General features: G+C 44.1%; 1 protein-coding gene across 1 annotated transcript in view; it reads left to right on the top strand.

Annotated features, from left to right (window-relative positions):
* Positions 1-3,623: 3,623 nt before the first annotated feature.
* Positions 3,624-17,179, top strand: part of LOC310795687 (putative E3 ubiquitin-protein ligase HERC6) — a gene marked incomplete at both ends in the record, with an annotated part of 100,829 nt that continues 87,273 nt past the window's right edge. The window contains 5 exon segments of the mRNA XM_083657756.1: positions 3,624-3,630; positions 3,760-3,910; positions 5,772-5,848; positions 7,205-7,432; positions 8,060-8,151. Of these exon segments, the coding sequence (XP_083513882.1) occupies positions 3,624-3,630; positions 3,760-3,910; positions 5,772-5,848; positions 7,205-7,432; positions 8,060-8,151 (555 nt within the window).

Raw genomic sequence — 17,179 nt, 5'->3', positions numbered from 1 at the left:
CCTCGGTGTTACCCGCCTAGTAAATGATGTCACAGTTTACTATCTTCGCCCTAAAAGGCTTTGTTTTTTCATTAAATGCCAAATGGTCGGTATGGATGTCTGGGCTGCGACTCGGCGCCAATGGTGACACTTCCTAAGCCCATCCATCAACACATCCTGCTTTAGGATAATAAAATGCCATCTGGAAATCATCTTGTTTATCCGTGAACCCCTTTTTTGCGTTTACCCTAGGTCAGAGGTCACCAGGATGCTTACTTCAAATGCATTCCTTTGGCCTCTACTATCAGCCTGTGTGTTCCAAATTGATCTGTGAGGCCTTTTGTTCCCTCAGATGCTAAAAAAGGAGTTTATCCAGATTTTAATATATTGTAACTATTTCACATAGTCATATTTCATAATTAGTATGAAATATACAGCACTGCCTTAATAAAAACGCTGCAAGGCCTTCCTGTTTGATGCAGAGCATCCTGCATACCACACACACACACACACACACACACACACACACACACACACACACACACACACACACACACACAGTCTGATGCAGAGCATTCTGCATACCACACACAAATGCCATAGGACAGGATGCTCTAGATGGCGGCTTGATAGAAGGCTAACAACAGTGCAGTGTTCAGGTTGTTCTTCCTGAGTATTCTCAGAAAGTATAGGCGCTGCTGTGCCTTTTTGACCGTTTTGCTGGTGTTGGCTGTCCAGGTGAGGTCCTAGGAAAGGAGATAGTGCCCAGGAAGTTAAAGGTGGTCACCCTCTCTACACACTCCCTGTTGATGTGAATAGGGGCAAGTGCAGCCCCCAGCTTCCTTCTAAAGTCCAAAATCAGCTGTTTGGTTTTTGTGGTGTTCAGTGAGAGGTTGTTCACCGAGCAGCATTCTGTCAGTCGCTGGATCTCGTCCCTGTAGGAGGTCTCATGTCCTCCTGTGATGAGTCCCACAACGGTGGTGTCATCAGTAGGGTTAGGGTTAGGGTTAGGGTTAGGGTTAGTAGGGTTAGGGTTAGGGTTAGGGTCTGGGGGAGGGTTCTTTCGCAATGGCGAGGTTAGGGTTAGAATTTTGTCGGAATGCCGGTATTTCGGAGTGCCGACATTTCGGAATGCCGAGGTGTCCCCGGTTGAAACGCGTTGCGTCCCTTGTGCCCTTGTTCTCTTTTGAAGATGTACTTTCTATTAACTGAATAAGTATAACTGTACATTACTTCTTCATTAAATCCTTCTATAAGCATCAAGAAGCTCCTTTTTTTCTAATTACTCCTTTTTAATTGAGACATGGAAAATGGTCAAAAATCATGAATTATACTTCAGTACCCAATTTTTGTGCCGGCCACAGCTATGCCGTTTTACGTGCGATCGGGCAGAAACTCTCAGGGGGGGAAAAGAGCACCATGTGGGTGACCTAACGGAGCAGGTTTATTTTTTAATTTAGGGCAGATTAATTGCCCTAAAGGTGCATTCACACCGAGATATTTATTTTTCGCTCTGTCGCTCAAGTCAACCCTTTGGAATCGCTCTGTCGCTCTGTTTAAATCGCTCATCAACAGGCACACGAAATGACGGACATGTGGGGCATATAACGTTACGCAATGTCATGCTGTTTGTCCACTACGAGCCACCGTCATTGTTTACAAGCTAAGCCTATCAGCGTGCTCCTAATGCGAGCTGCATACCGGTAGTACAGACTTCACTTCATGTCAGCTGTCAGCCTGTCAATGCGGTTTGTTGCCACTAGGGGTGTCACGGTACATGTATTCGTCCCGTGAATTTACGGTATGACCCTCACGGTACCTCGTTTCACGGTACATGAAACGACACGACGAATACGTCAAATCCAGAAGCACCTAAACGCTGTTTGAACGGCATTGAATTGAATTGAATTAAACGCCACAGAAGACACACCAAAACAAAACAAGGGCCATAGAAATCCGCGTTCACAGAATGGGACGTTTTGTGGCGATAAGCTGTTTTGCAAATTCTGTCAACATCAAGCCAACGAGGTAAGCTTGCCAATGTAACGTTACGTAGCCGCGACAAAGTCCTTTATAGTTGCGCGTTGCGGCTAAACGTTACATAACACTGACAAAGCTGTTAACTTGTAAACAAGCAACATACATCGCGTGGGATGAGTGATGCGGTCAAGCAGACATCTGCGGATGCAGACAGGCAAGCTGCGGTGAGGAAGAGGCGATGACTCCTTGTCATGTTCCAATAATCCATTAGATGACCGAACGTAATCATATTATGCTAAACAAAACTCACATCCAATAACGTTAAGGCGCTGACAGGGTTCTTTCCCGTACTTACTGGGAAAGTGAAACCCACCCCGTTGTCTGTCAGACAGTGGGGGTATCTTTCAACAGGGGTAAAGAAGTTTTTCTTCTTCTGCCGTTTTATTCTTCTTCTGAACATGTAGGTATTTTGACGTTGACTAAAGAAACACTGCCGCCTAGTGGCCGCTTTTAGATAGGATTCCAAATTAGTGCTTACATCAAACGAAAATGCTACTTAAAACAAATACAACAGGGGGAGGGGTTGGTGGGAGTATTAGGCTACTCCACACATGCGCTCTGTTTACAAACTTGTGTACAATAAAGATTTAAAGTGGGGGGAAATGCCTTTGCCCTGTCAAACAGCTGGAATACAGACATCTGAGAGGGAGGCGCACCCCACACTTTGAAAATCACTGCTCTAGAGTAAAACCTTTTTGTGTGGATTGCCTAGATCTTATTAAATAGTGGACATTTATTCATTCCCACATATTAGACACTATTTCTGATGGTAAAAATAGCGTAAAAAGCAGAATTCAGACATATTCAAAGGGAAAAAAACAGAATTTGGGATTTGTTGCTTTTTTTCCCCATTTTCGTACCGTGCCGTATTCGTACCGAACCGTGACCCCAAAACCGAGGTACGTACCGAACCGTGACTTTTGTGTACCGTGACACCCCTAGTTGCCACACAATAAACCAGCGGTTTGTTCCAAGCCAGAGTGATCCTTGACTCGCTCTCACACGGCAGCCAATCAGCATTGAACAGCGAGCGACTGATGCCAGCGTATTTTCGCTGGAGTTGGAATATTTCATCTTGAGCGACGAGCGTATTTTCTCCCTATCGCTCTGTCTCTGCCGCTCGGACGCCCAGCGATTATTCTCCCAGGCGAATATACGCTCAATCGCTCGTTTGCATTGACTTTGTATGTAAACTCGACGCCAGCGACAAACTTTAATAGGTCGGTGTGAACGCAGCTTAAGCCTGAGGCTATAGTGTTAGTTCAGTGATGATGTCATCAGTGATGATGTCATTAGTGATAATGGGTGACCTGACGGAGCTGGATTTTTTAATTAGGTGACTGCCCTAATTGTCATCAGTGATGTCATCTGTAATGATGTCATCAGTGATGTTCTAGAGCAGGTGAGGCTGCGACGTGCAGTGGTCATCAGTGATGTCATAAGAGTAAGTGAGCCCGCACAGCAGGTGAGGGAGCAAGTGAGCCCGCACAGCGGTCGAGCTGCAGGCGGTCGAGGCCGCGCAGTGGCTGAGCTGCATATGCAAGCTGCAGGGCCAGCTCAGCAAGCTGCAGGGTGGGCGAGCGAGCCTAGGAATCTACCGCAAGATGCCTAGTAGCCTAAACTAGCAGATTTCCTGTCACTAATCTCATTGGGATGATTTTTGTTTGGTTTTATTTAGTGAATGTATGCATACTTCTCTGTCTTTCTGTCTTTCCTTCTCTCTCTGTTGTCCTGTGCCAGGCTGTGTTGAGTTTCTGGCCGGCAATGTGTGGGCGGTGGCCTGCGGTCAGGACCACAGTCTTGCTGTGCGTGGTGGAGAGGTCATCTCTTGGGGAAGCGGGAGGGACGGACAGCTGGGCCGTCCCCTCGACACAGCGTCCGAATGGCCAAGGCAAGTTCTGTAAAGAAGATGAGACGAGAAGTAGAGTCTGCAAAGTCCCATGCTGCTCCCAAAATGTATTCAGTTACCACAAGCGTGTGACGTTTCGGGGCAAAGCCCTTCCTGAATACATTTTGGGAGCAGCATCTGGGTCCTGCACCTGCTTTTAACTTTTAACTTTTGGATGTGCGTGCCTTTTTCTTTTACCTTTTTGCAAGATCTGTAAAAAGATCCCTATAGAAGTCTATAGAAGATATTTTAGTGTGGCATTAAGATCGCCTAAAAATAAGCATGGACATTAACACATTTTTACATGCAGGTAAAATTATCCTCACTTGTCAGAATTTGAATGTTGGCTAATTGCAAATGTAGCATTATTGTCTAGCTTGTGCAGGCCGTCACGGGTGTCAGACTCATTTTAGTTCACGGAACACACTGGACCCAATTAGCTCTCAAGTGGGCCAGACAAAGAAAATCAATGCTATAACTTATAAATAACAACACGTCCAAATTGTCCCTGTTTCTTTTAGTGTGGAATTAGGCCTATAGGTACATTTTAAGAACACAGGTTCACATAAGCCGTTTTCCCACATGCGCTTTTTACCGCTAAATGACCGGAACGTGGTCTAATGCCTTCATGTGTGAAAGTTGTTTTCCGGTATAAGCGCGACCCCGTCATCGCGGACATTTCACCAGTTTCGAGCCAGTCAGAAGAGCGGTATGCGCGATCAGGAACACAAGTATAGAACGGGTCCAGTCATTTGCCGCGACACCGGTCCTTCTCTCATGGGCGAGGTGTACACAACACACACGTTGCTTAATGTTCCAGCGGGCATAATCTAATCATTCGCGCACATTAAATCAAACTGGCGAAATGATCTTGTGATAATAAGAGCGGTATGTCAGCTTCATGTGTGGGCGTGCTGATTTCCCCCTCTCCCCTCTCTGCTGCCTGCTCGCTCTCTGGCCACAGTCCTTGAGTCCTCCTCCTTCAGTCACAGCCCGACAGGGACACAGACGAAGCAAATGCACGAAGCGAAATGTGGAAGTATTTTGCTTACGTTGCCAACAGCGAAGGCAAGCCCGGACACATCAAACGAAGCCAGTCTGTAAAAAGTGCTTCAACGCGACGCAGGTGAACGGATAAACATCGAACCAGCCAGGCTATTTCTCTCAGACACGGATCCCAACTTCTTCAAATATTTCAGTTCAAAGACTGGTTAGCGAATGTGAATGATACAACATACATGCCCTCTTAAGTTAAACGAGTGTGATTTATTGTGTGACAAGCAAACTTATTTCACCATCGGAGTTTTGCCGACACGTCACTCCCCACCCGCTCTGCAGTGCCGCCCCGCCCCCCAACATACAGGCAATTTCGCTGCTATATTCCCACATGCGAGCGCCCAGGTGTGAAGGGAAATGTCCGATATTGACTTACAGGTAATTTTCCGGTACGCATCTGGGAAAAGGCTATAGGGTCAGCGCGTGTCGTGTGCCGCCGCCGGCCGGGAGAATTGTGCGGATTTACTTTTCTATAACAGTTTGTGCTTTGCACCATTTATTTCTCTATAAAAGTGATCTTATATAATGTCATGTTTGTTTGTAGCATCTGTAACTTCATGCTGCTTTTCTTGGCCAGGTCCCCCCCAAAATATGTTATCTTATTTTGAAGCAGTGATGGCCAGGATTTAGCAGCGGGGGGCCGCCGCTACTAAATGCATATAGAGGAAACCCTGTCATTCATAAGACGACTTTCAGAAGAGGCAAAAGCAACTTGTGAACATAAAACATTACATAAAATAAAGACACCTGTGTATTAAGAAATGTTCTTTTTTATTTGCTAATGTATGATTTTCCTATTAACATACAGTCCGGTTGACATACATCTGCCAATACCAGTGATTCAAGTTGCTTGTGGAAACTCCCATTCTTTGGCCTTGACTAAAGGTAAGAAACTAATGGGGTTGGGGAAATCGGCTCAAGCCAGAGAAACTCTGGTTGAGCATGCCAAAGCTAAACACGAGTTGGTATGAGTTTGGTCATGGTCACTCCCAAAAAAAGTGCACCCATAAACAGTGTTCTTAACAATCCTGTAGCCTCAATGAGCCACAGACGCAACATGCCATAAACTCAGGATTTATATCTCATTCTCACCAGAAGGAAATATAAACTATAGAATGTTATACTTACACCACAGATTCCCTCCACAGGGGTTCCAAACTCCTGGAAAACCTGCAAAATGATTATGCCTATAGCCAGGCTGGAGGCATTATGGTTTCAGGTTGTCTGTAAGAAGGAGAAGTGTCCGTGTGTGTGTGTGCATGTGAGCATAATTCTGTCCGGCCACGGCTATGGTGTTTTACGTGCGATCGGGCTGAAACTTTCAGGGGGTGTAAAGAGCACCTGTGCGGGTGACCTGATGGAGCCGGATTTTTTTATTAGGTGATTGCCCTAATTACCTAATGATGATGTCATCAGTGATGTCATAAGTTCAGTGAGGATGTCATCAGTGATGATGTCATCAGTGATGTCATAGTGCAGGTGAGGCCACGTGGTGGCCGAGCTGTGTATGCGATGCGCAGCGGCGGGCAGCTGCAGGGCGGTCGAGGCCGCGCGAGCCCATAGTATATAGGATATACTGTAAAATTGAGTATGTGGGCAATGTTTCAAGTTCTGTGTCCGGCCACAGCTATGCAGTTTTACGTGTGATCGGGCTGAAACTTTCAGGGTGTGTAAAGGGCACCGGTGCGGGTGACCTGACGGAGCCTGCATTTTTAATTAGGCTAATTAATTAATAATGATGTGATGTCATCAGTGATGTCATAAGTGATGATGTCATCAGTGATGATGTGAAAAGTGATGTCATAAGTCACACACACACACACACACACACACACACACACACACACACACACACACAAGGAGGCATTGTGACAAGCCTGATCAGTGATGTCACAGACACACACAAGGAGGCATTGTGACAAGACTGATCAGTCATGTCACAAACACACACTCACACACACACACACACACACACACACACACACACACACACACACACACACACACAGTCAGTGATGTCATAGGGGGGCACAGACACACACAAGGAGGCATTGTGACATCACCGATGCAGTACCGAATTTTCACACCATAAGATCATATCTAGAAATGATCTTGTAAATTCTGCAGTCTTCTCATACACAGAAAGACGTATTACATCTCATTGCCACAAATGTGGCTTGTGATTATATAAAACAACATTTGATTTGATTTGATTTGATTATTCTTTGTTCCACTTTCCAGGAGGAAGTGTCTTCTCCTGGGGTTTGAACAGTCATGGGCAGCTGGGTCTGGGGAAGGAGGTGTCACTGCAGCCCACGCCGGCCATGGTGATGTCTCTGACTGGGATAGCAGTGTCCCAGATTTCGGCAGGAGGGGCCCACACCCTGGTCCTCACACTCCCAGGCCTGGTGTACTGCTGTGGGGCCAATAAAGCTGGCCAGCTGGGGCTCAACAGGGTGGATGAGAATGGTGCAAAGTTACTATATAGGGATGGATGCTCACAAGCACAAATTACTAGTCTTTGCATATGATTAGACGTAATGAAACTGAGAGGCATAATATAAAAAATATGGCTGTCAACTTTTAATTCTTTGTAGTACAGGTCAGAATTTATGCCTGTCTAAATAGTGAATCTAATATTTATACCTGCTTAAAAAAGTTATATTAGCAACTGTGTGTGTGTGTGTGTGTGTGTGTGTGTGTGTGTGTGTGTGTGTGTGTGTGTGTGTGTGTGTGTGTGTGTGTGTGTGTGTGTGTGTGTGTGTGTGAAAACAAATTCCACCAGTCTGTCTATTTAGCACCAATGTAATAAAAAAAAATCAGATACCGGAAAAGAAAAGGAAAAAAACCTAAAACTAAAACCCTAATAAACAAAAACAAAACAATGGATATATATTAGACAATCGATATTACAACGTGGTGCTACTAACCACACAAAGTGTGTATGTGCTTGTAAGGAACATGCATGACTTTTATTAAGTGATTGATTGAAACAAACAGTATTATTACGAGGGGAAAAATGTCATTGGTCATCATTTTGAAATTAGCATGTTTTCCGTCTCAATGCCTAAACACATTTGTTGCTGTCTTTAACAGGCAGGTTCAACATCTGTATGGTCCCTGCCCTCAGAGCGCTGGGAGTCTCCTTCTTAAGCTGTGGAGCGGCACACTCAGCTGTTTTAACAAAGGTATTCACTTCTTTCACACTGCTTCCTTCATAAGCTGTTGTGGCACACTGCTGTTTTAACAAAGGTTTTCACTCCTTTCACTCTGCTGTTTTAACAAAGGTCAGGGCTCCAGACTGACTTTTTACACCACCTTACTTTTTAATTTGGGTGCACCAGCACATAATTTAGGTGCACCCACATTTTTCACCATGCCTTTTGGCACCGCAATAATACATTTTAAGCATTACCTTCTTTGTCATTTTTTATACATATTGGCAAATTATTAAATGATACGATCAAAGATTTTCATGTCAATAAACGTCTGTTAAAGTCACTATCACCAACCGAGTTAACACAGTGGGGATTGAGCCTATGGCCCACTAATGGGAGCCTTTGTATTGCAGCATTTATGAACTGGGTGTCTGTGATGTGATTATCACCTTACATTATGCTCCTAAGTTGAAAAAGTTAGGAGCACATTTAAGGACACAATGATTAATCTCTACATTACAATTTAGTAGGCTACCATTCTCACGATGAATGTCTTACCAGATAAGAATGACTCAATAACCATTTACTATATTATAATATAGTCATCTGTAGTTTGCCTAACATTATGTAATGGTGGTCATGATTGTGGACGTTCACATTACTGTGATTAGTGTAGTGACATATCCCACAGTGTGCTGTGAAGTCTCACTGTGCACTGCAGACAGTGAAAAAACGTAGCAGATAGCTGCTCTTAGATGGGCTAACTTTAACAGACAGCATAGTCATATTAATGTCAACAACACATTTTAGCGATCTTGAATGACATGTTGGTAACGTTAGTAATCCCAGAATTTGCTTGATAGTTAGCTAGCATCCCGCTAGCGATGCTAACATTAGACGCTAAGATGTCATTGTCATGCCAGTCAACCTAACGTTAGTCAGAACTCGTCTGCTGAAGTTGTAGCTTTGTCTCCCGCATACAAAACCACCATCTGATACATTTGAATTCCATCTGTTTGTGACTCCGATTCCGGTACGAGTGAGTCTGGCAATGGATGGCTGGCTGCGGACTGTCCTGTGTGTGTTCTACTAGCGATAAGGACGATACGACTTCCAGTCGGATTTTCAAAGTAAAACGATTCGGCCCAAGTCTAAAGCACTCAGAAGCAAGTTTTATTTTTGTATTTCCCCTTTCTTTCTATGTGAGAGATTTAGCTTGACGCACGCTGTGGGACAAGAGTAGGGTGAGAGAGAGAGAAAGACACTACAAATTCCAAGGTGCACATACCAGTGCGTGTTATGAAAATATTTATGATTTTAAGGTGGGAAAATGTGTGTAAATACACGCACTCTGGAGCCCTGAAGGTATTCACTCCTTTCACACTGTGCTGTTTTAACAAAGGTATTCACTCCTTTCACACTGTGCTGTTTTAACAAAGGTATTCACTCCTTTCACACTCTGCTGTTTTAACAAAGGTATTCACTCCTTTCACACTGTGCTGTTTTAACAAAGGTATTCACTCCTTTCACACTGTGCTGTTTTAACAAAGGTATTAACTCCTTTCACACTCTGCTGTTTTAACAAAGGTATTCACTCCTTTCACACTGTGCTGTTTTAACAAAGGTATTCACTCCTTTCACACTGTGCTGTTTTAACAAAGGTATTCACTCCTTTCACACTGTGCTGTTTTAACAAAGGTATTCACTCCTTTCACACTCTGCTGTTTTAACAAAGGTATTCACTCCTTTCACACTGTGCTGTTTTAACAAAGGTATTCACTCCTTTTTCACACTGCTTCCTTCATAAGCTGTGGAGCGGCAAATGCTGTTTAAACAAAGGTATTCACTCCTTTCACACTGTGCTGTTTTAACAAAGGTATTCACTCCTTTCACACTGTGCTGTTTTAACAAAGGTATTCACTCCTCTTTCACACTGCTTCCTTCATAAGCTGTGGAGCGGCACACTCTGCTGTTTTAACAAAGTGTGACAAATGTCTATATATGTCCATTTAATTTAATTTAATTTAATTTCTTTATTTATCTCAAACAATAAAACACAAAACAGTAAAAGATCAATCATAAACAAACAACAAATTTGAATAATAAAAAAATATATGAAAGACAATAGTTATGTTCGAGAAGGAGCAGGAAGAAGCACAATGCTTATCTTATCCTGCCCCTACTTCAACAATAAGATTTTAAATCTTATATTTAAAATAAGTAAATAAAATAAGAAGCAAATTCACAAAAGCATTTACATCATCACCACCATCATGGTTATAAACATCTACATGTTGTCATCATCACCAACATCATGACCATCATCACCAAATGATCACCTTCATCCCTCATTTCTGTATTTCTCAAAAATAATATTCTTATATTTCTTCTTAAACTGTGACATACTTTTACACTGCCTGATCTCCTGACCCAATTCATTCCACAAAGCGACACCACAGACAGAAATACACATACTTTTTAGTGTGGTACGAACACAAGGATGTTTTAAGTTACCTTTACTTCTTAGGTTATACCATACGTCTCCTTCTTTCAACAAGCTTTGGAGGTTTCCTGGGAGTAATTTCTTTTCTGCTTTAAACATTACTTGAACAGTTCTAAGTTTCACCAGATCTATGAATTTTAATGTTTGTGACTTTAGGAAAAGTGGATTGGTGTGTTCACGAAACTCAGCATTGTGAATAATTCTTAATGCTCTTTTCTGCAGGATGCATATTCTATGTAGGGAGCTCTTATAAGTGTTGCCCCACACTTATAGACAAAAATTCAAATATGGCAATATCAATGCACAATATAGAGTATACAATGTTTTATCATTTAGAATATTCTTAATTTTACTCAAAATCCCAATGCTCTTGGCCATCTTAGAACACAAATAATTTATGTGGGGTTTCCAGCTAAACCTATGGTCTAATATGACACCCAAAAACTTAAATTTGTATACTCTTTGTATCACCACTTTGTCAATAGCAATAACTTCTCAATTAAACTCGTGTCTAGAGGTATATTATTATCATCGACCATTTGTAACATGAATTGACAAAGATTACATGAAGAGTAGGGCGTTTGACTGTTGAAGTATAGCTGAATTACCTGTCGATGGTGCAGGGTGACTGGCATAGTCAGCTGCTTCACCGGGCCGGCTGGTCGCTCTGACGGGCCTTACGCTACGTTCACTAGAGCTGTGCATCTTCACTGATCTCATGATTCGATACGATTCGATTATACAAGTCTACGATTCGATTCGATTCGATTATACGATGCCTCTCGATTAGGGATGCACATTTTCCGCAAATTCCAAACTCGATCATTGCTAACGTTAACAATCAATCAATCGATTAATTGTAATTAAAAATACAAAATTTTCCAAACCATAAATGCGTTTTTTCCTCAATACAACGTTTATTTATGCAGCAGCAACGTATTGTATATTTCTCACAGCATTGCATAGCCTACGCTATGAAACGCATAAAAACGTGGAGGCATAACCTTTTTAACATGTCAACATTTGCCCAGAATCCCCGTCACGCCCGCGCAGGGGCTCACTTATTACCCACGCAGATTGTGACGCGAGGTTACTCCAGGCAAGCCAATTTATCCGAATGAACACTGTTCTACTTGACAGCATCTTATGACTTGTCTGAAAAGGGCTATAGTGATGTGTGTCCGGGTCCGCCTATTACTTACACTTTGTTAAAACAATAAACGAGAGTCAGGCTGTAACGTTACGTTTCCACATTCATTCTCAGTTAGCTCCTAGCGTTTAGCACCATAGGTTAGCACACACACCAGCTTGCGTGTCAACAAAATCCCTCACTTCCTCACTACGGCAAGTCTCGAGGGGACAAACACACAGCCTCGCATACATGCAGAACACAGTATGTTACAGTGATATCGTTGCGCCCTCTGGAGGATCATTGAAAAATGATTTGAAAACACCATTTCATGCGTTGCTTTTTGTTTTTGTTTTGATCGAGTAATTTTTCTTTGCTCGAGTAAATCCTTAACAAGCAATTAATCGAGTTTCGATTAATTGTGTGCATCCCTACTCTCGATGCATCTCCGATGCATCTCGATGCATCTTAAATCGATGCATCACTTTTTCCGCAATACATGATTTATTTTTTCTCACTTTCTTTTTTCTCACTGTGTGGCTACTTTTAAAATAAAAGTGCATTTGGAATTGCATTGTATTATGATCCATAATTAAAATAAACAACTGCATGTACTTACATTCTATTTTATTTGATTATAATTTTTTTTTTTTTTTTTTTTTTTAAATAATCGATTTTTGATATTTGTTAATCGATTCAGAATCGTCTTATTAACACATTCACTGCCAGCCGTTTTTTCAATACTGTAGGTAGGTTCTGCCAAGTTTTTTTTTTTAGGATTCTGGCTCATCTTTCAAGAGCCGAGGATTCTTTTCTGCTAAGATTTTGTGAACACAAATGATCTCAAAAGAACTAATAGAATGTGTGCTTTCTCTGTCTAAAAGAGTTAGTTTGTAGAGTTAGTAGTTATGTAGGCATTAGCAGTAGAATACAGCATGGTTTCAGCGTCTGAAAATGTATTCTGAGATAAATGGCTTTTTGTGAAATTCGATAGAACAGTCACTTTAACCATTTATTTTTGGCGTCAGACATCTAAACAATAGTTTTGAACAGTAATTTCCTCCATAGCAGCAGGAAACCCCCCTCTCCTTCAAACTTCTCCCTCCGTGGGTGTGTCTCTGGTGGCATTGCAGCGTTTGTCACAAGCGAGGCTCTGCCTGTCTGTGCTGCCTGGCTGCTGGTGGCTGCTCTTTGGGCGAGTCTGCATGAGTCGTTTCGGTTGTGAGCTCAGCTGCAATGAAGCTGCGTGCGATTGTGGGCTTTCTGCCGGTGTTTCAAAGTGTGTTGCACGCATAATCTATTATGCAAATTTGCAATCCCCCACCGCCAGCTCCCAGCGCGATAATGCGCGAAAGCAAAAGCGTTTTCGCCAATCCATTTTACAGTATGAGAGAATGGTTTCCTCGCGCGTTCCCCTGCAGTTTTGGCTCGGCTTTTTCTAGTCTGGAGAGCACTGTCGCCACTTAGTGGGTCGGTGGAATGGGTTGTACACGTTCGGTGGCTCCAATATTTTTATAGGAGACGTGGGGGGCGTTGATCCACGTCCCACCGTCAAATTTTTTTTTTTTTTTTTTAAGACGAGATATCTCGTCATTGGCAGTCAACCGTTGGATTTTTTAAGACGAGATATCTCGTCAATGGCAGTGAACGTGTTAAGCATCGCGATGCATCTCTGAATCGATTATTTTCGGCAGCTCTAACGTTCACACAGGGCACCTACGCCTTGCCTTGCCTCAACCCACGCCTACAGACCTTGAGCTGCGCGTGAACCTATTACACGCTTTTGCCATCACACTGCACGCCTATTCCACGCTGAACCTGAGCCGAGTTACAAGCGCCTCTCCTCTCTCCCGAGTGTTTTTTTTTGTCACGTGTGGTCCCGAATTATCATGGGTAGGTAAAATAAGTTCATAGAGAACTGGATGCTGTTGTACTAAGTGGATTAACTTTTCATTGTCCATCTTGCTTCTTCGGTCGCTATTCTCTCTCCTGAAGATTTGTTTACTGACGGGGAGAAAGCCCCACATGATAGCCACCCGTCAATCACTCTCTCTCTCTCTCTCTGCTACAACACTGTTGTAGTAACACCATTTTATTTTGAAATTCAGTTGACTTTGCCATTTCCCATGGATATTGTCACGTTTTTCCTTCATGGCTTGACAAAAGAAGTCTGCCTTCACGCGCCTAGTCGGCTTGAAAATAGAACTCACACCTAAACGATAAAATCGGCGCAGCTCAGGCGAGGCGTGGGTACACGCAAGGTTCACGTTGAGGCGCCCGGTGTACACAGCCTCATTGACGCCTCATTGACGCCTATTTAAAAGCGTGGGTAAAGGCAAGGCGTAGGCAAGGCTTGGGTGCCCTGTGTGAACGTAGCCCTACACACCGACCGCGATAAACTCGCATGTACTCGCACTCGCCCTGTCAGCCCTGCCCCGCTGCTACAGCATGGCAGGCTGCCTTGCTGTATTTCCATCTTCAAATGGTCAATTTCGAAATGCCCCTCCTTCCATCGCTGGCATCTTGTCGCTCACCAGCTTGCAAAGCATGCTGGGATACCTGCCGTCAGGACATTGCAAGCGACAAGAAGAGAGGAGGGGCCAAAACCGAAATAGACCAATTGAAGACGGAAATACAGCAGGCAGCCAACCAAGCTGCAGCAGCGGGGCAGGGCTTGACAGGGCGAGTGCGAGTACATGCGAGTTTATCGCGTATGCTCGCGTTTGGTGAAAAGGGGGTCTGACCCTCTTGGCCAGCTCTGTGAGATGTGAGAGCCGTCCAAGCCTCACACGTTCAGTTGCGCCCCACCAAAAGGCAGGACTAAAACATAAATGGTGTAGAAAATGTCCACCTAATTTCTAGCTCCTCTGATCTCCTTGTGTCCCTGTCCTCCCTTCCTGCTCACACTCTCCTTTTCCTCTCCAAACTTATGTCCCTCAAACAGGTCCGCCCATAAGGGGGGGTAAAGGGGTAAGCTTCCAGGGGCGTCGCCACTAGGGGGGGCGCTGGACCCAGGCAATTTTATTTATTTATTATTTTTTTAACACTAAAATATATCTCCCATCCTGAAAATGCGGCAACTAATTTATTTTTTGCAAGGAGTCGAACAAATACACAAAACACAGCAGCAGTAACAAGGCAAGGCATGCTTGGGCAGGAGTGCTCCTGTGGAAAATAGTGCCATTCTGATGTAATCCCCCATCCGACCAGTGCAGTGAGAGGCAGCAATGTGCCGCAAGGCATCTGGTCTGCCGGAAAGCCAAAAGAAGAAGAAGAACAAGGCAGGCTTGGGGCGGACCATTTTGCTTGGGGCAGCAGCAGCTAGAGGGACCATTTATGGTGTAACACACAACACAGACACGTGATAGCAAACAAAACAAGACTGGTGATGGCAAAATGCCAGGAGCAAAACAAAAGCCAGGATGCCAAAATCGCAAGGCAAAAAAAAAGCGGGAGCAGGCAAGGGCTTTAGACCCAAATAATAATCTGTTAACACGTTCACTGCCAATGACGTGTTAATACGTCAAAAAAAATCCAACGGTTGACTGCCAATGACGTGTTAACACATTGAGTGCCAGCCATTTTTTCAATCCTGTAGGTAAGTTGTGCCAGGTTTTTTTTTGAGGATTCTGGCTCATTTTACAACAGCCGAGGATTCTTTTCTGTTAAGACTTCGTGAACACCAATCATCTAAAAATAACTAATAGAATGTGTGCTTTCTCTGTCTAAAAGAGTTAGTTTGCAGAGTTAGTAGTTATGTAGATATTAGCCGTTGAGTACAGCATGGTTTTAGCGTATGAGACAGCAAGCTGAGATAATCGCAGTTTTGTGAAATTCAATCAAACAGCAGAACAGTCACCTGCCTGTGATTGTGGGTGCCCTTGGGCGAGACTGTATACTGTATTGTGTGTGTGTGTGTGTGTGTGTGTGTGTGTGTGTGTGTCCGCGCGTTGCTCTGCGGCTCTGGGGGGAGGGGATCTCTGTCCGTTCTTTGCCCCCGCGGCGTGTCTGTCTCCCGCTCTGTGTGTGCTCTCTCTCTCTCTCTCTCTCTCTCTCTCTCTCTCCTCTCTCTCTCTCTCGGGACTGGGGGGAGGGGGAGAGAGAGGGAGAGAGTGTGTGTGTGTCTCCGGGCTCCTCCCTCCGTCTGTGCTGCGGGGGAAGGATTCTCCGCGGCCGTCTGGACTGTAAAAACTGTTTCTTGAGGTTTGAGTAAGCTTTTGCGATTCTGGTCTTATTTATGCGCGGGGGTGCTCGAGTGTGTGTGTGTGCGCGCGCGCGCGCGCGCGCGCGCGCGTGTGTGTGTGTGTGTGTGTGTGTGTGTGTGTGTGTGTGTGTGTGTGTGTGTGTGTGTGTGTGGGATCGAGGGAGTTTTCGCCGAGCTGCTTCCTTGAAAATTACACTGTGGCTTTCTCCAGCGCGCTGGCTGGCTGCTCTGGCTGTGGCTGGCTGTGGCTTCTCTCTGTCTTGGGAGAGAACTGTCGCCACTTAGTGGTCGGTAAAATAGATTATACACATTCTCTTCCTCCCAATAGTGATATAGAAGACGTAAAAGGAGTTGATTGATGTCCCACCGTCAAAAGAAAAAATGTTTATGTAAGACGAGATAGCTCGTCTATGGCACTTAACCATTGGATTATGTAAGACGAGATATCTCGGCTATGGCACTCAACGTGTTAATACGTCAAAAAAAAGATTTTTTTTTTTTGACCGTGGGATGTGCATCTAACCCTTTTACATCTCTTATATAAATATTGGAGCCACCGAACGTGTACAACCCATTCCACCGACCCACTAAGTGGCGACAGTGCTCTCCCAGACTAGAAAAAGCAGAGCCAAAACTGCAGGGGAACGCGCGATGAAACCATTCTCATACTGTAGAATGGATTGGCGAAAACGCTTTCGCTTTCGCGCTGATTGCTGGCGGTGAGGGATTGCAAATTTGCATAATAGATTACGGGTGGAACACACTTTGAAACACGCAGCATAAATAAGACCAGAATCGCAAAAGCTTCATCAAAGCTCTCAACCGAAACTCCAAGAAACGAGCGAGCCCATCCAGACTTGCGCAGCGGCCGCCAGCAGACAGGCACAGCAGCAAAGCAGTGAGCCTGGTGACGCGAGGTTACAGCAGCAACAGAAACGAGCTTGTGACACGCCCGCTGCAGCCAAGAAGAACACACACGGAGGGAGGAGTTTGAAGGAGAGGGGTGTTTCCTGCTGTTATGGAGGAAATTACTGTTCAAAACTATTGTTTAGATGTCTGACGTCTTACTGATGCCAAAAATGAATGGTTAAAGTGACTGTTCTATCGAATTTCACAAAAAGCTATTTATCTCAGCTTAAATTTTCAGATGCTGAAACCATGCTGTATTCAAGTGCTAATGCCTACATAACTACTAACTCTACAAACTAACTCTTTTAGACAG

The sequence above is a fragment of the Poromitra crassiceps genome (genome assembly GCF_964638095.1).
Source record: "Poromitra crassiceps genome assembly, chromosome: 21".
In the NCBI taxonomy this organism is placed as follows: Eukaryota; Metazoa; Chordata; class Actinopteri; order Beryciformes; family Melamphaidae; genus Poromitra; species Poromitra crassiceps.
The sequence above is the reverse complement of the archived record's forward strand: the minus strand, read 5'-3'. Positions and strand labels throughout refer to the sequence as shown.